Source organism: Ascaphus truei, chromosome 3 (genome assembly GCF_040206685.1).
Source record: "Ascaphus truei isolate aAscTru1 chromosome 3, aAscTru1.hap1, whole genome shotgun sequence".
Classification (NCBI taxonomy): domain Eukaryota; kingdom Metazoa; phylum Chordata; class Amphibia; order Anura; family Ascaphidae; genus Ascaphus; species Ascaphus truei.
In genome coordinates, this window is record NC_134485.1 from 238,137,614 (window position 1) to 238,160,181 (window position 22,568).

Genomic DNA, 22,568 nt, shown 5'->3' on the forward strand with positions numbered 1-22,568 from the left:
TGTCACTCCAGCAGACAAAATAAAGGTAAACGGAAAGAATCAAAATAAATCCTAGCTATATCTGAGCATTAACTAGACAGCAATTCTCTAGCTATCTTTGGGTGGCTTTCTCACTTACCAAACAATAAAACAAATATAATAAAGCAAACCTGAGGCAGGTCAGTGTCTGTCTGTAGCATCCAGCTCTCTTAACTGGAATGAGGGAGAGGGGAGAACTGACCCAGCCTGCCCTTTCTTACACTCTGTTAATTAAGGCCAGGTGATCTGCACCTGGTTTCCTTTGCAAAACCTTCCCTGGCCTTTCACCCTTAGGGCCTCATGCAGAGAGCAGCGCTAACAGGGAAAGCGGCATGTATTGGCGAAATCTGCCTTTAGAAAGGCAGATAATGGGGAGTTTTAAAAAAAGCGCCATTTTTTTTTTTTCTCAGAATCTCGCCGCGCGGCTGGAGAGAACAGAAATCTCTCCAGTCTTGAAAACGGCCGTATGCAGAGAGCAGCGAACGCCATCTAGTGGCTGTTCGCGGCAAAAAAATGGCGCGATTTTCAACATTTTTCCTCTCCACCATAAAGCTGGCGCTCCGCGGCCGGTGGAGGAGAAAAAAAAAATCGATTTCTTTCCCACTAGTTTCAACAGCGCTCATAGCGCTCATAGCGCTGGTTGAAACTCTCCATATGCAGAAAGGATTGTAAATGCAGTTTTATGCCCTTTCTGCATATGGAGAAAAAAACTCTCCAATAAAGCTAAAAAAAATTCCCCTCTCCAATTCTAAATAGCGCTGCTCTCTGCATGAGGCCCTTAGTAAGGATAGGTATAATTTGCAAATGCAGGGTTTATGTACCTCCCATCCACAACCTCACCACCTTTCCTTTCACAGTACATACATACTCTTATATCACTAACATTCAGGGACCATTTAACACCTCAGGTCATAAATCGCATACTGCACAGGGGGAGGGATATCCTTCACCCACAACTGCTTTGTTTCAAGAAAGTTTTTTGGCTGAATCAATTGTAACATCGCCCGAAGAAGAGATCATTGTAACTTTAAAGCTCACACAAATAAAAGTATTTCGTTAGCCACAGAACGGTATTGACTATCTGTTTTTGATTCCATTGAGGTTATACAATGCTATAGTGTCCAAGAACTACCAACACTGCTAAGTATTATCTGGAGTATGGACCATAGAAGCCTGATCCTGTGTCCAAAAGTCATCGCGGACGACTCAGCCATCTTGTTACCAGCAGGTATGCACCACACACACTCTGTAATGGCCCCTATCTGCGATTTGGGGGGGGGGGGGAGGGGTTGGGACACACACACTGTTACATGAGATTGGGACATTTTTACCATAGCCATAACAGGGTCCACTGACGGCCAGTAGGACCAATGCAATATCCTGGCTGGCAGAGTGCTGGTGAGGACTCTCGTGACCTCTACCGTTGAACTTCCTCTTTCGGGTAACATTACACCATTACACAACAGTTTACAAATAAACGCATTCTTATGACTCCCATCAAGTAGTATCCCGACATTATTTAAGAATGATCATGTTCCCGCTTTTTAGTTATGGATGGAAAAGTGCATGCTTATTCTTTTTTTCCAAAACCCTCTCAATCAGTAATTTCCTTGACTGTCCACAGGATGTCAGTGCTGTCACCTGTAAACACAGTGCATGGGAAAACTGGCAGAGCCTGTCCCTGCACATTACATTTAAAAGTGTATTCTACCTGATCTTAGTGTACTGGGTGTATCAAATTTCAAAACGGCGCAGGTGAGAAACAATTGGGCGGACTTGTAAAGAGAAACAATGTAGGGCAATATGATAATTATTTTTTTTCTGCAAGGAATATGAATCGTATCTTAAGTAAACACTGTAACTAAGTCACTCCTTCCTCTAAGAAGAGTATTTGATTTACAGCACTAAAACCAGGTTGCCACTGCTCCAACTATTGAAACAATTTTTTTATCTTAATAAATATTACATGACAGGTAAGCAGAATAGTGCTAAAATGGATAGACCAACGAAAAGCAGATATGTTTTTTGAGTTCTGGAAACAAACAACATTGGTTGCCTTGGCTTTACTAAACAAGTGCTACAGTACAGGCTAAAAACTCATACATTGGATCAAAGATGAGTCCTTGTTGTCTTATGATTCTGCTGATGTCAATAACAAGCACAGATGCAAGCTCAGAAAAAAACACTGGATCCCAAACACCTGACAGCTCTGAAACAAATACAAGAATACACATTTTCACTGTGGACTATGATTTGGTGCAAATTCCCTATGAAATTACCCTTTGGATAATACTAGCTTCCTATGCTAAAATTGGTAAGTACTGTAATATTCTTGATCTACAAATATATATGATTTGGGATTGCATATTTTGGGTAGTGGTTCACTTGGGAGATAAAGTCATAATTTCAGATACTTTAAAAGCATTTAAAAATAGGAGTTTAACTTTTATTTTAGTAAGAGTCTTGGTGTAAGCAAGAAAGTACCTTGAGACGTTAATGTATTGCCAATAACCTGCAGTAAAATCTGAATAAATGAAGATTTCCTCAGTTAGCTTGACTGTGACAGACTGTGTACAATTTACTTCTTGATTCCTGGATGTATCAGTGGTTGTTGTGTGGTAACTCCCATAGAATTAGCTGCTAAAATAGTTGTGTGCTAAGGTACTTTAGAATTGAAAATACAAATGTGTACAGTATGTGGAACATAGGATTTGATCTCTGTTAAATCTTGACACCAAATGCCCTTTAATACATTCCCTGTATGTGCCAATTAGAAAATTTGGGTGTTTCTGTAGGTGAAGTCAGGTAAGAGTTTTAAGACACATAAATCACAATTGTTGTATCAAAGGCTGCATCCCTTTAGTTGCAAAAGTATTGTGTCAGGTCTGAATTGGCATAAACCTCCCTAACAACGTGCATCAAATGTGCAATCAATTTGTTAAACAATCAACTTCCATAAAACACAGGCAGGGCCGCCTACAGATTTTCTGGAGCCCAGGACTAGAGTTTGCCTACCCCCCCCCCCCCCCTCTTTCATTTCGGCGACCTCCCATTTCATACCTTATTTCTCTCCCCGTTCTATCTCTCTTCCTCACTCACTACCCCCCCTCCCTCTATTCCTCACACAGTTCCCCCTCCTCCCCTGGCTACGCACAGAATTCCAGCCAAAATACAATTCACCAGCACCCCCAAATACAATTACCCCCCTCACACAAACAAATACAATTACCCTTCCCCAACACACACAGACACACACACACACACCCAAATACAATTACCACTTACCTCTGGTTGCTTTCGTCAGGCCTTGACTCTCTTCAGCTGTTGCTGCTTCCTTCCCATGCTGGGCCTCTCCCTCCCGCCAGTGTGCGCCACCAGCTGAGCCTGACATATGAGTGTACCCAAATTCCATTAAGCACTGGTGGGAGAGAGAGGCCTGGTGTGGGAAGGAGGCGGCAATGGCTGAGGAGAGCCAGGGCCTGATGGTGGCAACCAGAGGCCCAGCAGATGGGCCTGGCCACTGGTTGCTGCCGCTGGACCCAGACTCTTTGCTTTCCCCAGCTGCTGCCTCTTCCCACGCTGTCATTTCCCTCCTGTCGGTGCACACCGGAAGCTGGGAGCACCTGGAAGTCAGGCTCAGCTTCCGGCGCGCACCAGCGGGAGAGAGAGGCCCAGCGTGGGAAGAAGCAGCAGCTGGGGAGAGCCTGGAGCCCGGGCCTGGCGGCAGCAACCAGAGGCCTGGCAGCAGAATGCCCATCTTCCAGTCACCGAGCCCAGGATACTTGTCATGGCTCTGCCCCCCCTCAAGTTAACAAAATGCTGTATGTCAAACTTTTGTTTGCCTTGATTAATAGACCCCTTTATGTATATATTTTAGCAATGTACCATATATGTATAACTTCTAATTGGATGTGATAAATATTTTATCAGAACTAATTTTGTCAATCTATTGTAAATATATCATTTGAAAATGTATCTTAAAATTATTTAAACAAAAATGTCTTCAAAGTGCAGGTCTCCTCTAAGACAGATATACAAAGTAGAGCTCTACTCACAAGTTCATATTGAAGTTCTTCATTCAATGTGACAGCCAAGAAAAGACAAGCGTTTCAGGTCGCATAGGGTCCTCATGAAAGGTCCTTATGGGACCTGAAACATTGTGTTTCCACGGTTCTTGGCTGTCAAATGAAATGAAGAACTTCAATATGAACTTGTGAGTATAGGTCTACTTTGTATATCTGTCTTATAGGAGACCTGCATTTTGAAGAAATTGTTTGTCTGTTGTGTTGGCAGCACAAACAGGATTCTCCTCGCCTGAAACTGATTCCCCGCACTTTGGAATTGTTCTTAAAATTATTTGACATTTATATTTAGTCCCTTATTCAGTAAGCTGCGATCTCACCTGTGTGATGCTACTGCACAGCAAGCCCCATTGACGTCAATAGCACTTTCCGTGTAATACCATCTGATCAGTGGTATTGGAGCTTACAGAAAAAAAGTTTGTATGCCGAGCACGCGCATTTTAAGGGAAACTTCTTTGTCTTTTTTCACTGTTTTGTCACAGAAATTGTATTTGTGATAGTGCTGTTTTTTATTCAAAATCAAACACAATTTCAGTGACAAAACACAAAGAAGTTTCACTTAGAACGCACGTGCTCTGCACAAACCACCTGTTTTAGCTATTTGCACTTGTATATTTATAGTAACTGTGAATTCCGTGTGTGCGTGTGCGTGTGTGCGTGTGCGTGTGCGTGTGCGTGTGCGTGTGCGTGTGTGTGTGCGTGTGTGTGTGTGTGTGTGTGAGATTCTGTGTGTGTGTGATTCTGTGTGTGTGTGATTCTATGACTGTGTGCGTGACTGTGTGTGTGTGCACGTGACTGTGTGTGTGAGTGACTGTGTGCGCGCGTGACCCTGTGTGTGTGGTGTGTGGTGTGTGTGTGTGTGTGCCTGTAACTAGGGCAGTGTTCCGCTTTCTTTTTGTGATTGGCTGTGGTTTAATTTTGAAACTGAAAACCATGAGTTTGGACTGCTTTATTGCTCAAATAAACTAGTTGGTTTTAAAAATACCCTTTAGTTTTTTGTCTTGATTCATTTACACTTAGCGGGACAGCCAACAAATTCTACGCAACTTATCTATGTAATTGGCTTTCAGGTTTGCCTCTAGAAATTGAGCAAATGCCCATGTCGTACCAGGTACTTTATAAGGGCACACTAAGGGTTGAACACACAGCAGTCATTAGTTCACTTTGGCCAAGACCATATATACAATATTTGGCATGCAGTCATGAATTCAAAGGGATTATTCCCTAGGCTCAAGTGATTGTTAAACATGTATTAATGATTTCAAATGTAAGACTCATTTGTTATCTACATCTCATATGTTTTTCATAGGTTTCCATATGTACCACAAGCTGCCCGCAATTATGCCAGAGAGTTGTGTCTTGATTGCCATTGGTGTTCTGCTAGGGGGAATCATTTTTGGCACAGACCATAAAGCACCACCTGCAATGAGGACTGACATTTACTTCTTATATCTCCTGCCTCCAATCGTGCTCGAAGGAGGATACTTTTTACCCACACGGCCTTTTTTCGAAAATATTGGAACCATTCTTTGGTGGTCAATAATGGGGACCCTCATTAATGCTTTTGGAATTGGACTATCTCTCTATGGAATTTGTCAGATTGAAGCATTTAAGTTAAGTGATGTTAGCCTGCTACAGAACTTGTTATTTGGCAGTCTGATTTCAGCTGTGGACCCTGTAGCAGTCTTGGCTGTCTTTGAAGAAGTCTCTGTCAATGAACAACTGTACATGATGATATTCGGAGAATCTTTGCTAAATGATGGAATAACTGTGGTAAGTAACTGGATACAATTAACCACAAAATGCCTAAGCTAATGTAAAGGGGTTTACTGGTTTCTGATTTTTTTAAATGAATTTATCAATGAAATCCCCTTTTTGCATTCATTAGACCAAATTACGGAGTAAAATAGGAATTCCAAACATAGTTGTGTACTGTATCTGCCAGATATGTAATGCAAATATACATCAGGAGTTCGCTCCGATTAAGCGGGGTACAAACCATGGTAGTAAAATTGAACATGAACTTGGGGAGCAACATAGAGACTGTGCTTCTCACTCATAACTCTATTCAAAGAACCCCACCTATTTTGGGGGTAGTCAACCAATCACATATTTACAAATGTGTTTAACATGTGTTTTTGCTAAGTGTCACACGCACTTATCACTGTTAAGAAAAACTGTCCCTAAATCCCACAGTGTGCTTGTTAATTTCACAAGCAATCAACCAGACTCCACCTGGCTGATTAGGACTGTTAGAAAAAGCCTGATCTAAGAAACAGGAAGGAGTTTTTCCTAAGCTTACAAGGGAGCTGACCAAGGAAAGAAAGATTGCAGATGTTCGTTAGCATTCGCAAGACATGGGGACAAGACCTACCTGGACACAGAGAGTGCCATAGCACAAGGATGCTGACCCAGGAGAACAGAGAGGCCTTCCCCTACAACTCCAACAACAGAAACATATAGAGACTTTCTTGTTGGACTGTTGTATATCTATATATGTTTGGGATGGTAATTAGCTTAGCTACCCACCCAGTTAGAAAGGGCTGAAGTAAAGGTGTATATATTCTCCAAAGCGGATTAAAGGCGCCATAAAGCATTATTTTAGTTTCACCTTAAAAACGGTCTCTATTACAAACCTCTGCACATATCTCCTACATATGGTGGTTGAAGTGGGATGAGAGGTGGCCCTTGAACTTCAAAGGGGCCCCGGGGATTGTCTGGGAAAAAATATTGTGCTTTTGCCTGCATAAGTTCCTGCAACAGTGTGAGCAACAAAACACGTGCAGAAGTGACCAGAATTAAAGGGCTACACATCCAGAAAGGAAAACTACACCGCACTGAGAAATCCACAATGCCACAGTTAGACTGGGAGGATGGCGACAGACAGTGACCCAAACAAGGGACTGATGTTGTGACCAGAGTCTACCCCACCACTTGTGAAAGAAAAAAAGAAAAGAAAACCATGGAAATTTAAAATGGCCGCCCAACTGAAAGCAAATACAGACTCTGCAAGAATGGGGAAGAAAATGTGTTCCAGGTATAAAGAGCCCGCCACAAGGAGTAGGCGTTATTCAGGCGTTATTCGGACAATGAGGATGAGCCTTACTTGGCCCCAGAAAAAGGGCAGCAGCCAGAGGAATATTTTTTTCAACGTGCCAAGGAACTGCAGCAGCAAGCGATGCATTGTGGACACAAGGGTATCCCTGATGATAAGGATTGTGTGCACACTGTTACTGATGTTTCAGAACCTACCAAAGTAAAAAAGAAAAGGTCTACAGAGATGCACTTGAGAGTTACGAACTCTGCAAGCAAAGTCTGCCCGCCTGTAGGACTACCAGCTGGGGTTCTAGCAACTACAGGTGCACAGGTGCACAGCAGGCAAAAATGGATGGCAACTCCAAGTTAAAAGTAAAAGTATTTAATGAATCAGCTGCTCATAACAGAAAAAAGAGAGCCACAAACGCACCAACACGTTTTGTCCCGTGGGACATTGTCAAGGTGTACTAAAAGCAACAAACAGTCTTACCTGCAGTCTTACCTTAGTGCTGACATTTCACGCCAAAAACCGGACCAGCGCGATGTCATCACTCCGCGCCAAGGGTCTGCCGCGTCAGCGCGACAATTAGGCAAGCCAACCAGTGAAACTGGTGCTCGAGTGACGTCACTCCCACGCGACCAGGCCCTGAGATGACACGGAGCAAGGCGTCACCCCTGATAGACTCCCGGCGCTAGTGTAGCACTGTAGAACAAATACAACTTTATTAACACATATGCATTAAAACAAACAAAAATAATGAAAAAATAAATAAAAAACAAAAGAAATAACTACAAAATAGTAAAGTTATAAGATGGAAATAAACAAATAATATAGAAAAGACCATTGTTGACAAATCATAAACAATTCATTTGGTATAATAAATTATTAAAAACAAGAAAGACGGTGCAAAACAGCGCTATAAATGGTCATAAAATAACCCCTAATGGGAACACGTGAAAGATAAAATATAACAACACTGGCAGCCAGACAAATACTGACAGTACAGTCAGTCAAAAGGCATAAGAAAAAAGAAAAATGTCGGCGCCAAAAATAATTCTCAATAGTAAGAAGTCCAAATCATGTATTGGGATGTCCAATTGTAGTCCTTAGATGAACAAATGGTGTGCAAACGGACTGTTGATTCTCACCAAGAGACAGTGCAATATGTGAAAAAAGAAAAGAAACAAATTATGGTGCAGTATGCCAGTCAATGCAGGCTTAAAAAAATATACACACTAACAACACAGAACAAACATGACAGACTAACGACAACACAAGCCAGGCTAAAAAATAAAATAAAAGCTATTTATTAACAACTAATGCAGGGTACTGGAGGATAACTAGCAAACACCAATCCGGGGGGGGGTAAAATCGTAACCCTACTCACAAGATTGCAAGATATTTGATAGCAGTAGGACTGGAGTCACACTTGGTAATTTGAAGATGGCAACCGGAGCTCTCTCACTGGTGTCCCCACGTGAGGTGGATGTTGGATAGAGCCACACGAGTTACAGGAACTGCGGGACTTCCGGGCGGATATGACGTCACGCCCTGCGTTCCTCCCAATACCAGTGTCCTCACACGTTTCTCGTCCCCCACGGCTCAAACGGCTATTATGCGACCTCCTCCACGAACCTAAACTTCACTTCTAAAACAATGAAAGTCTTCCCAACGCGTTTCGTGCGCATGCGCACACTTCTACAAGGGATGTCACTACCCCTGGGTCTTGTTTAACTGCTTCCTTGTTCAAACTGCACGCACTTTAACCAACCAGAACTTCAATCAACCACAAAGATCAATCAGTACACGCAAGCTGGTTGGTTAAAGATATTACTTCCATGTAGGAAATCAATACGGACACAGCATCTTGCTAAATAACCTTCCATCCTACCTAGACACATATCATTTAAATTCCTCAATACTCCCCTCAATGTCCCTTTTAATTCTTATTGTCTCTTATTGTCTCTTGTCCCAATGTTCTTATTTCCTAATAAAATTAAAAAATGTTCAGTCCCATAAGTGATGGCAATAATGGTGCTCACTATCAGGACTGACAGGACGTAGATAAGAATGTAACATCTGATGTTGAAGTGTTTGTGTATCATCGCGGTGTGGGTAAATACACTGTAGATGTTCAACTACATTCCTCCTACCCTTGTTTCCTCCCTGTTCTTCCTTCTCTGATAATTTTTTGGAACCCTACATACAGTACATTCCCTCAATGTATCAAGTAGAGGGACTGTCCCTTTTTTATGTGTATATTTTTCATTATTGTATGTATCGCCTAAGCTTACCCATTTTAGAGATTGTGCAAGTAAAAGTTAAGTCTTATGCCTGACCAGTAATCAAGTGGTATATTGACTACAAATCAGTATTCCTCAGTGATGTGTGTAATGGCTTCAGTCCACATTCCTTAATGACATTATAATTACAAGCTATGTATTTATATGTGATTAGTGATTAATGGGTATTGACTGCACACAAGAAAGGGCTTTGTTCAGAACACTCCTTTGTTTTTGTTTTTCGATTTATGATTTAACAATTCCCTTTGTGCATCTATCTGAGATATTAAGGTTGGGCGGGTATTTTTCTATGTGTCTATCATTTTGTATATTATCTGTGAAAATGTGAGGTAGTTTATAAGTATACCATAATATGTGCTCTAAAATCTACTTATAAAATATATGCGCTTATATTAATGTATTTATTGGTCTACATATCTGCTCAATATCTGCCCATTCACTTTGGATCATTCACTAAGAAATTGTGGATTGGGTTTTAATAGTGATACCTCCGTAATATGGTGTTATTACGTGTTATTATCTACCCTGTAACACATGGGCAAAAAAATCCCAATATTTATGAACTAAAAAAATGCTGTTGCCTTAGTTTCATAATGAATTTGATAGTTACAGGACATGACATCCTTTCGCCACCCCCAAATCTGTTAGGACAACTTTTATTTTAGTCTCTTAACAGGTTATTTGATCACAAAATCACTTGATCGTATTGAATCAATTGATTACAAATGCTGGTGATCTCAATATTCAATTGAGCTCTCAATGTTTAACTATAAATTTTTTTTATATTTGCCGAAAATAAATAATAACAAGGAATTCTTGGTATGGATTCCCATTTGTTTTTGCATCAAAATAGGCTTTCTTTCGGTGTATTGACAGGCCATGAATATAATTATTGGAGAGAGTTCATCATAACCAGTAGCGTAGCTAGACATGCACGGGCCCCCGGCAAATATTTTTTCAGGGCCCCCTTATAAGTGAACGTATTCCATAGATTCAAAATTAAATATACCGCACACATATAAATATAGATTAAATATAAAATATAGATTAATCATGTACTCACCATTTATTTTTAAGTCAGAAGTTCAGTTTCCACACTTTTCGCTCAGCAAACATGTCAATTATGTGATCCATTAGGCCCGAGAGTGCGGCAAATGTATATGGGGGCGGACATTTTTGCCATCCCAAAATGTAGCTGCCCTAGGCCCGGGCCTAATGGGAAATCCACCACTGGGTAAAGTAGAGGTGGTGACCACTCTGCACCCATCCACAATGAGATTCAATAGCTTTTTTTTTCTCAAATACTATTGGGCTTTTTTCTCCAAAATTGTGTAAAATTAACCATACACTTTCAATAAATCAGCATAGTAATGTAAGATAATACTGACTGCAATTTATTTCTACCTCCCCCCTTCCTCTCCCTGATCCTATATCTCTCATCATCCCTCCTCATCTCTCCCCCTCACCATCATCACCATCAGCTTTACCACCTCATTATCATCAACTCTCTCCCCATCATCATCATCATCATCATCATCATCATCATCATCAGTCCTTCCTCCTCAATGCCTACCTTAGGGTGGTTATACAGACAGGCGGGGGGAGATGGTATGCGGCGGAGGCGAGCCCTCGGCGTTAAGCAGAGGATAAGCTGGCAAAGCAATTAGCAGTTGTTACAGAGGCAGAGTGTGAGGATTCGCCGTTCCGGCATCCCTCATCTGGCTGTACGTCGTGGGCGCTCGTCTAGCCCCCCGGTAGGCTCCGTCCCCGCTCTGTTGGTAAACAACACCAGCATGGCAGTGACGCGCATTCCAGGCTCCGTCCCCGCTCTGTTGGTAAACACCAGCATGGCAGTGACGGGCGTTCCAGGCTCCGCCCCCGCTCTGATGTCTCAAGGAACCGGCGTGGGAGTATCAATCACTCCAAGTCCCGCCCTCTGAACCCTGTTACATGCGCAGGCTGCAAGCAACCTCCTACCTGATCGGCTGCATCATTGGACGCACCTGTATGTACCAGCAGCCTATGACGATTCACTTCCTGGTTCCACCCTGCTTGCTATTGAAGCCTCCTCCTATATATATACCCTGCACTTCCAGCTTACCTTTGCTGAGCATAGTCAGTGTGACGCGTGCCTTGCTGCATTCTGTTCCTGATACCCTGTTTTGCCTTGTCTGCCTGATTAACCCTTTGTTGCCTGAACCCTGCTAGTTACTTGGACTCCGTTTCTCTCCGCTCCTGACCTTGGCAAAGTACTCTGACGATCCGCTCTTCTACAATCCTGACCTTGGCAAAGTACCCCGACGATCCGCTCTTCTACAATTCTGAACTTGGCAAAGTACCCCAACGATCCGCTATTCTCCAATCCTGACCTGGCAAGTATATACGACTACTCTACACTCTCTAAACCTGATCCTGCTTGCATGACCAATCTACATCCTAGACGCACCCGCGTGGCTGTGGGTTGGCGTTTCTCAATTCCCTACCTCAGCACCGCGGTCGCGCTTCGTTTGTAGTGAGCTACGTGTTACAGTATGACTTGCATCTTATGACCATCATATGCAAACTATCATATCAAACTATCAAACTATCTATATTCATTAGAAGAATGGAGACATTTCCTGGAGGGCACTGAGAATCCCATAACTATCTTAACAGATCATAAAAATCTGTTATACATTGAAGGGGCACGTCGTCTTGGAGCCCATCAAGCCAGATGGTCATTATTCTTTTCAAGATTCAATTTCATAATATCATATCTGCCTGGAACAAAAAATGTCAAGGCTGACGCCCTTTCCCGACAATTATCTTCGGACGATAAATCCGAGGACCAACAAAGGCCTATTCTCCCTGCTAAGTGGATTCTTTCTGCAACCACCTTCAACGTTCCCAAAGATATTGTACGACAACAAGATAACACCCCTGTAGACCTCAATACTCCAGAGGATCTTCTGTAAACTTCTCCTACGCACCGCAGGAAAGTTCTCCAATGAAGCCACTCCTCCAGAGCTGCTGGTCACCCAGGTACCAGGAGAACTTTAGATCTGATTTCCAGAACTTTTGGTGGCCCAGGATTCAGAAAGATGTCAAGGACTTCGTAGCCGCGTGCCCAACTTGTGCCAGGACTAAGACTCCCAGGAATCTTGCTTCAGGACTTCTCCAGCCCCTTCCTGTTCCCAACCGACCATGGACACACCTGTCCATGGATTTCCTTGTGGATTCACCGGTATCCAAGGGCATGAATACGATCCTGATTTTCTAAGCAGTCCCACTTTATACCTCTCAAAGGTCTTCCCAATTCTTCTAAACTGTCCGATGTATTCATCAGAGAGATCTTTCGACTTCACGGAGTACCCCTGGTTATCGTGTCTGATAGGGGTTCTCAGTTTGTGTCTCGCTTTTGGCGTTCTTTTTGCCTACAAATAGACATTTCTCTACATTTCTCCTCCGGGTACCACCCACAGACAAATGGTCAGACTGAAAGGACCAATCAGTCCCTAGAGCAATACATAAGATGTTTTGTTTCAGATTCCCAAGATGACTGGTCTGAACTTTTGCCATGGGCAGAATTCGCCCATAACAACGCACAAAGTGGATCTACTCTGGAATCCCCATTTTTTGTAAACTACGGGTTCCATCCTTCTACACTCCCTCTCTCCGTATCTTCATCAGGGGTTTCCACGGCAGACGACAGGATTAAAGCATTGCAAGATCTTTGGAAAAAGGTTCAGGCAAACATCAAGACGCTAGCAATAGGCAGAAGACCCAGGCTGATCGCCACCGTAGACCTGCTCAGGAATTCAAGATTGGCGACAAGGTTTGGCTCTCATCCAAGAACATAAGGCTGAAGGTACCGTCTATGAAGTTTGCACCTAGATTTCTCGGTCCTTTTTCTATCTCAGAAAGGATTAATCCTGTGGCGTATCGTCTCGCGTTACCTCCTTCTATGCGGATCCCATCTGTTTTTCACGTCTCGTTGCTTAAGCCAGTGGTCCAGAATACTCACTCGGTTCATTCGCCTCCCACTTCGTCTCATATGGTACAAGGCCAACCTGAGTATGAAATACAATCCATTCTGGACTCAAAGTTCTCAAGAGGCTCATTAAAGTATTTGGTACACTGGAAGGGTTACGGCCCAGAGGAAAGATACTGGGTTCCTAGTCATCATGTTCATGCTTCCAGGATGATCCGTAACTTCCATTCCAAATTTCCGGATAAGCCTTCATGGAGTCGCCCGGAGCTCGCTCCTAGAGGGGGGGGTACTGTGAGGATTCGCTTTTCCGGCGTCCCTCATCTGGCTGTACGTCGTGGGCGCTCGTCTAGTCTCCCCGCTGATGCGCACGGTAGGCTCCGTCCCCGCTCTGTTGGTAAACACCAGCATGGCTGTGACGCACGTTCCAGGGTCTACCCCTGCTCTGATGTCTCAAGGAACCGGCGTGGGAGTATCACACACTCCAAGTCCCGCCCTCTGAACCCTGTGACATGTGCACTCTGCAAGCAACCTCCTACATGATCGGCTGCATCATTGGACGCACCTGAATGTACCAGCAGCCTATGACGATTCACTTCCTGGCTCCACCCCTGCTTGCTATTGGAGCTTCCTCCTATATATACCGTGCACTTCCAGCTTACCTTTGCTGAGCATAGTCAGTGTGACGCGTGCCTTGCTGCATTCTGTTCCTGATACCTTGGTTTGCCTTGTCTGCCTGATTAACCCTTTGTTGCCTGAACCCTGCTAGTTACTTGGACTCCGTTTCTCTCCACTCCTAACCTTGGCAAAGTACTCCGACGATCCGCTCTTCTACAATCCTGACCTTGGCAAAGTACCCCGACGATCCGCTCTTCTACAATCCTGAACTTGGCAAAGTACCCCAACGATCCGCTATTCTCCAATCCTGACCTGGCAAGTATATATGACTACTCTACACTCTCTAACCCTGATCCTGCTTGCACGACCAATCTACATCCTAGATGCGCCCGCGTGGCTGTGAGTTGGCGTTTCTCAATTCCCTACCTCAGCACCGCGGTCGCGCTTCGTTTGTAGTGAGCTACGCGTTACACAGTGCAGGACGGCTGGGGAAGAATGTGCTCTAGCAGCAGACACCGGAAGTAAGAAAGACTTCCGGGTCAGACCGCTAAAGCACGCTCCTCCCCTGTCATCTTGCTCCACCTCTGTAGCGATACAAGAGGAGTAATCAGTGCGCAACCATAAACAGTGCTGTGAAGGGTGTGAAAGTGCACTAGAATAATATTAGTGATAACAAATATAATACGTGCACTGGTGAAAGAATGTCTGCAGCTGAATGAGGGTGGCTCAACACCACCAGGAGCTAAAACAGAGAAACAAAAAGAAAACAGCGCACAACGCTCATAGTGAAGTAAATCAAGGATAAAAAATTATTAAATATCCAAGAATATGTAATGTGGGTACATCAGGGAAATAGTAAAACAGCATTCCATGGGACAAGTTTCCCATACACCACACCAACATGAAGATCTGAACAATCACGGATCATCAGTCATCAGGCTCCACAGGTAAGGACAATCACAGGTCACCACAGTGATGAAGCTGATCCACAGGTGGGGTGCGGTGAGGGCAGCAATCAAGTCCCAAATATCAAAGTCTCCCAAAGGCAAGTCTCAGTCCATCTCTACCACGGCAAACTGACTCCACGTGTAGCTCTGGGGCTTCCGGCGGCGCTCAAGTGATGTCACTAAGGGGCGTCGCGCCGAAATTGACGGATCCACAAGGGGAAGAAGGGTGGAGTGAAAGGAGCTTGGGGGACTAGATGTAAACTCAGTATCTTGAATAAAAAGCTAATTCCAACATGTTTCAAGGCTTTAAATGCCTCTTCATCAGGGAATCATTACCCTGAAACCCTAAGAGCGTGGGCTATAGCTTCGCCCCTGATCATAACATCAAGTCTTCAATATACCAATTATTTATTCTGTTGTAACCTTAAAGGTCTCATAATTACTAATATTCTTAGCAAACATAAAAATGGACTATAAAGTAAACTTTTCTTAGTATGTAGATGAAAACTATCTGCTTTTAGAATGCAATTGCAGTCAATACACTTAACTAAAGTATTTGTATGTAATCACTGTATATTTTTAAGCATCTGTAGAAAATTCTATATACGTACAACTGTGAGTAACAGCAGATGGAGTGGGAGAGCTCACACTCCAGTTGCTGTTTCTCACAGTTGTACGTATATTGCCGACCTTTGCGATGATCTATTCTATACATATTGTGTAGTCATATTAGGGCAATATCACAGTAAAATCTCTTTATAACATTGTGTGCTGGGTACCCCCCTCCCCCTATTTCTTTTTCTATATTACCAGATAGGTATGCTATCTTTACACCCCACCTAACCTGGTTCATTCAATATCACACTTTTTAAAAGGAACTTCAGATAACAATCACTGGATTACCCTCAATTATATGATGTTAATGTATAGATCACCACTCACAATCTAAGTTCATCAGCCTTACTTGTTTATTTAACAGTAAGAAAGCTTATTTGTAAATTCCCTATGGAAACACTAAACTACAGCTGTCATTTGCATACACTAGAAATGGGCATTAAAGTTATTAATAAAACATAACAGAAGGTACAGTAATACTCAACAGTGCAGTACTCAAGTTTTACACTAGAAATAAATTAGTCCTACCAGTCAGCATTACTCAGGTTTGTTGGGGAATAATTAAAGAACATATTGTAGTAGCTGCCGGAAAGGATTTAAGAAGGATTTAAGAAGACAATTATTATTATTTATAGCAAGTTGCTGATTTGTATATTGTCAGGCCCAGATGAAGGTTGGTTACATGCAACAGGACCTGGATCAGCTCTAGCATTCCAATCCTTGTGCTGCTGCTCCTTCCTCTGACTTTCGTTGATATCACCAAAAGTTGTCCCGTCTTACAATGCACGGTGGTTACTGAAGCTCTGGACCTCCTTCCGATTTGGTTTTGCCCTATGCATTTCACCAAGCGAAACGTCCACTTCCTCAAAGATTTCAATCAATGGAGTCTCTGCTTGTATTTATATAACCTGAAACCTTAATCCTATTGCTGCCATATGGGTATAATTGTCCTGTTACAATGTGTATATAATTGAATGGAAACAATAAATAGTATCTAATGAACATAAAAATCCTCTATTACAAATATGTTAAAAATCTGTTTCAAATAACTGTATAGTCATAAAAAGGTAAGATATCTCTCTTAGATAATGAATTTATTTGAGCGTACAAAATATACTAAACTACATTAAAAATATGCTCCTTTAACCTAAAACCAAAATAGAATCTTAAAGGGGATGTATACTTAAAAATACTATATAAAGTTAGGTTATATCACTCATAAACTATACTTCTATTGTCTGAACCAATATAAAATCACTTTTAGATAGGATAACAAGGTAAAACATTTATATGGTTTCATAAGATCAGAAAATATTCAATATTTTAATAAACTGGCACACACATGGTTAACTTGAGTTGCAAGTTATAACTTAAAAATACATTGTTTATGGTAGGTCCTGTCACTGACCCTACCTGATTTTCTTTGTTTGTCTAAAAGTGAGGTTATCTGAGAAGGTCCTTCTCTGGGATGACGGGGTGATTAAAATATAAATCCATAAATCTTTCGGAGAGTAAAAATAAGCAACAACCTTTTCAATCTATCTTAAAATAAATTCCTTTGTGTTCTGGACAGCGCTAGGGAGTGTGACCAGGAAGACAGAAAGACAGTGCATGCCTGTGTAAATTTACAAAAGATATCGGGGATCTGACAACGATTCATGAGAATGACATACGATAAGTATGTATGCATATCTTTATATTATACTGTAGTATATAGCACCATCTATGTACATGATGCTTCACAGCAGTAATACACATGACATCATAATATAACACATAATAGGAATAAGCACAGAGGCAGGAAGGCCGGACAGTAGAAGGTTACAATAGTCGAGACTTGAGAGAATGAGGACCTGCGTTAGAGTTTTAGCAGTAGAGAGACAGAGGAAAGGGCGTATCTTTGCAATGTAAAAATGACAAGTTTTTAGCTACATTGTGAATGTGAAAGGAGAATGTCAGGGGAGAGTCAAATGTGACTCCTAGAAAGTGTGCTTCTGATACTGGGTGTATGTTAGTTCTGCCAACAGTAATGTGGAACGGGCAATAAGGTCAGGCTTGGTAGGAAGTATGAGGAGCTCCACCTTTGACATGTTAAGTTTTAGTCGGTGGAGGGCCATCCAGGATGATGTAGCCAAGAAACATTCAGAGACTTTGGTCTGCACAGTAGGTTTAAGGTCAGGGGTTGAAAAGTAAATTTGTGTGTCAAGCATAAATGTGATATTAAAAATAAATTTCCCTGTAATGTCAGCTTTGTGCATGTGTTAGCAGAACCAGCAACCAAGCTCATGCAGTGTAACCAAGAAAAATATTAGTGGTTTGCTGGTTCTATATTTTCTTAAAACTGCTGCATTAACTAATTGGTATATTAGGTTTGACTTCTTGTGAAAGGCTATTTTTTTGGACAACTGCAGTTTCTAGAGACTAAAAACTGACTGTTGATTTGCCATTTTGGTTTTCTAGATGATGGAGGATTTCCGCCACCTTTTTCTCACTCAACAGAACCTGCTTGTGTAAAAGATCTTCTAATCTGTTTATTATTTGTTTCTCCCCCAGGTATTGTATAATCTGTTCCTCTCCTTCACAAAGATGCATACTTTTGAAACCATTGAACCTGTAGACATTTTTGCTGGTATAGGTCGTTTCTTCATGGTGGGCATTGGTGGAGTATTTTTTGGGATCATATTTGGATACTTATCAGCATTCATCACGCGATTCACAAAGAACATTTCGTCTATGGAACCCCTTCTCGTCTTCATGTTCAGCTACCTGTCCTACCTGTCTGCAGAAGCATTTTACCTTTCTGGCATTCTGGCGTACGTAGAAATAGCATTTATTATATTTGTATAACTTCTTTGTAACATACTTATTCATAATTCCCAAAATATGTATACTTAAAGAAATATTCCAGTGTTTCGTAGTAACGAGATTCTAACAATGTCATCCTTTTGTCCAGTATTACAAATCCAAACACGCAAGTACCTTTGACTGTGTAATTAAGAGCACTGATTGCTTTGTCTGCATTTAACAATGTCAAAACGATGGCTGGAATGACCGGCTGCTAGTAATGGGTCACACTTTACATATACTTTAACAGGTTTTACATAAATCCCAGGGTATTAATAATGACATTACATATAATTAAAGCCCTATTTGTTTGGTGCAGGATATTAAGAGAAGCGTTTGGCATTTGCCTCTCTTAGCATTAATGTACCAACAATTATTTTGTGTCAATTAGTGACCTCGTATGTCAGTAAAAGATTTTCTGAGTGCAATGTCAAGCTATTTATATGGGCATGTTGGCAATACTCCCCAAAGTGGCCTGACCAATTTTACAAAGAACTGGTGCAGTGTCCAAAAACAGGCTTCCCCTCAAACAATAGTGTAATAACCAGTAAGATATTTCGAGGGCTCATTTGGTATCATTATAGTTAATGAAGCCTGCCCAATTCATACTTGTTCATTGTTGATCAAGTTTGCCATGCTATATTTGCTAAACTGGAGAGGTTTGGGCTAAATTATAAATGGCCTGATAATAAAGTCGCTGGCAGAAAAAGCTCTCAAACTCATACACTGGCGACACACTTTATTCGAGCTCGGCTAGTCCCACGAATTCGGGTATACCCGGGTGTATTGAGGTTTGTGACTGTTTTCTGCCCGAGTGCATTGGGTTATTTTCCAGGCAGGGATTGAAGCATTTTATTCCCGCTGGTTGCAATACTGCACAGTATATATATATATATACTGCATTACAATTCATGAATTTATGCCATCTGGTAGACACGCGAAGCATTGCAGCCTATTAAATCCTAATCATTATCATTTAACAGATCAGCCGCCCGTCAGCCAGGCATGAACCCAGGCTGGGAAGGCAAACGCAACGGGGCTTGTCAGAGGTGAGGAGCGGCGCATTCCAGGTATCTGCCAGGTACATACTGGGTATTTGCTCGAATAAAGTGTGTCGGTGCAGTACCTTAATAAGTAAAATACCATGCCCAATAATTAAGATACATTGCTATTAATTGTTGTGCTGGGGAGGACTACCAATAGTGGCATAAAACATAACCCTTCTTGTTCTTTTAAATGCAATTGAAGGGCACATAATGCAAAATCTGATCTATAAAATGATGGTAAACCTTTTGTAAATTGCCCTGGGAGAACCCCCTGTAATATCTCCAGGAGTTTGGGGATTTGCAAGAATTTTTTTAATTTGTACTGTACATGACCCCACTCTGCCACCCTCATATTTACTGAGTTTTGCTATGTTAGAAGACACTTCCAAGCTTCGGGAGGTGTCTTATGGCATAACACTGCTACTGTAGGACATGATGACCCTACTGTACATCTCATGATATAACTACAGAGACGGTATAAGCCATATAATAAGATTGCAAATTCCATCTGCAGAGAAAGAAATATTAAAAGGCATTTTTTTACGCCTTTTTTAAGAGATTTGTCAAGTTCAAAACTGTTATGTCAGATAAAGAGTTAATACTACACAAAAAAGAGTTATGGCAAGAAAATGTAACAAAAACCCCTGGTTTCTAATAGTATAGACATACAGTACTATAAGCTTAACGTATTCTCAACACAGTTTCCATAGATTTTTTTGGTATGAGTTACAATACACTAAGGTCTTTATCTCCAACAGCATGACAGCTTGTGCGATGACCATGAAAAAATATGTTGAAGAAAATGTCTCCCAGAATTCGAACACAACAATCAAGTATTTCATGAAGATGCTTAGCAGTGTCAGCGAGACTCTGATATTTATCTTCATGGGCGTTTCCACAGTGGGAAAGAACCATGAGTGGAACTGGGCTTTTGTCTGCTTCACTCTGCTCTTCTGTCTGATTTGGCGAGCACTAAGTAAGATTTTTTCAGATTGCAGCGTACGGTGTTACATAGAGATGTGCGTACGTGTACTTGCCCAATATTGCTTCCCCTATGTTTTGCTGAAAGCTTACAATGTAGGCGACATTGTTAGCCCTTTGAGGTTTTGTAAAACATTTCACAATTAATCTAATTTGGAGAAAACATTTTTTTAACGACTTTGGAAAGATTTGCACAACTCTACCATCTTCTTCTATACAACACATGGAGAGATATCAATAAACACTCCTGGGAAACCTAGGAAAAGATTGAGTAAAGGGATCTCAGATACAGTATGTTTCCACGTGTAGTGTAGATTAGTGTTTTGGAAGTTATATAAATCTATGTGTACTCTACTAAATAATACTGACTGGCGGAACACCTATCAATTTAATAATGCTCACATTTTTTACATTTGCATCGAAATATGCTACAATAGTTGCCGGTATTTTGCATTAGTTTTCTAGAAATATCCATGGAAATTGGTATCAAGGTGCTTTGTTACTAAGACATTTGCAATTGCTGATTATAAAATTTACACATTTTCCACCAGTTGCAAATGTCCAAAAGATGCCAAATTCTCAATCTTGCTCAAATATTTTTGCCCATCTGAATTTGGTAACTTGGATGATATTAGTCAGTTTTCTGTTGGTATACAGTACAACAGACATACCATATCCATTGCAGGGTGCATAAACTTTTAAGTCTCAAAAATGCATCCATAGGGGGCTATGGCAGTGCTGAGGCAACTGTGGAGCAAAATTGATGCAATGCTCATCATTTTCATCTCAGATGTCATTAAATTACGGTATTTGCTTTAAACTTTGCCTCATACAATATGTATCAGCTTTGTAATATGAGGGGAGTCAAAAGGATAAATTAGGGAGGAGTTAGATTATGCACTGAGATGTATCAAATTCTGCACTTTACTTTTTCAACCTTCATTCTGCATAAGAAATATACGGCTAAATTAAAGATAACATTTTATTTCTAATAATTTGTTCAATAATAGAAAAAAGTGAAATCAATTGAGATCAATACTGTATGTGTGCTTTTTCATTTTTTTAGGTGTTTTTCTTCTCTTCTCCATCATAAACCATTTCCGGACGTTCCCTTTTACTTACAAAGACCAATTTATTATTGCCTACAGTGGTTTACGGGGAGCCAGCAGTTTCTCGCTTGTTTTCTTGCTGCCTATCCTCTTGTTTCCAAGAAAGAAAATGTTCATCACTTCTACGATTGTAGTCATATACGTTACAGTGTTCATAAAGGTAGGTCTGGGTTTTTTGTTAATTTCTTGCAATTAGTTTAACTTTTTTCTCAATTGTGTTTTAAAATGGACTAGATTGCAATTTGTGTTGTACAGTAGCTTTGAAGACAGCTCAGTTTTCATTATGTCTCTGAGCGATGAAGTGCATGCAGTATGTCAAATAGAAGAAATGTTAACTTTGACTCACAGCAATTTGTTTTGTACAGTACATTCTGCTTACTCCTACATCACATGTAACAAGGCACCTTTCCACCCGTTTAGGTTATGAGCCAGGTGGGATTACATCACTACAGTGACATGTGATGGAGATTTTGAACTGTAAGAAATGCAAACAAATTATGCTCTGATACACAGAATAGAAAATATATTCCTATTGATGTGCATGGTTTAACTCCTCCTAGTGATATTCAACAAACTGCTTGCTAAACCACATGAAGAAAAATGGGTAAAGATAACCTTAATACACTGACATCAAGAGGTACAAGTTAAAAACACCTCTTACCTCAAACTAAAGTTGTCTTGTTAAAACACAAAACCAATGGTGATATACTTACTGACTTTATTAAAGGTTGAGCCACATAACCTTTTTTTAATTTAACCATTTTCTACATTTGTTTCATAATTTAAAATATATGTAAGAGCTTTTGGAATGTTTACAATGGAGTCATCACCAAAAAATTTAATTTTATTTTTTTCCATGGATAACCCACACACAACGAAAATGATGAAAGTGATGGGGTGTTTTTAGGCAAAATAGTGGAATTTATCAAGTATATTGCGTAAATATATATATATATATATATATTCAAAATGGAGTCTCTCCATGTGGTGGTCTTTTTGGA

At 41.1% G+C, this 22,568-nt stretch overlaps 1 protein-coding gene across 1 annotated transcript in view; it reads left to right on the plus strand.

The window, feature by feature from the left end:
* Positions 1-1,751: 1,751 nt before the first annotated feature.
* SLC9A4 (solute carrier family 9 member A4) overlaps positions 1,752-22,568 on the plus strand; it is a 48,264-nt gene continuing 27,447 nt past the window's right edge. Inside the window, exons 1-5 of the mRNA XM_075590424.1 lie at positions 1,752-2,332; positions 5,410-5,873; positions 18,141-18,400; positions 20,236-20,453; positions 21,525-21,727. Of these exons, the coding sequence (XP_075446539.1) occupies positions 2,134-2,332; positions 5,410-5,873; positions 18,141-18,400; positions 20,236-20,453; positions 21,525-21,727 (1,344 nt within the window). The 5' untranslated portion in view covers positions 1,752-2,133. The remainder of the gene's footprint in view (positions 2,333-5,409; positions 5,874-18,140; positions 18,401-20,235; positions 20,454-21,524; positions 21,728-22,568) is intronic.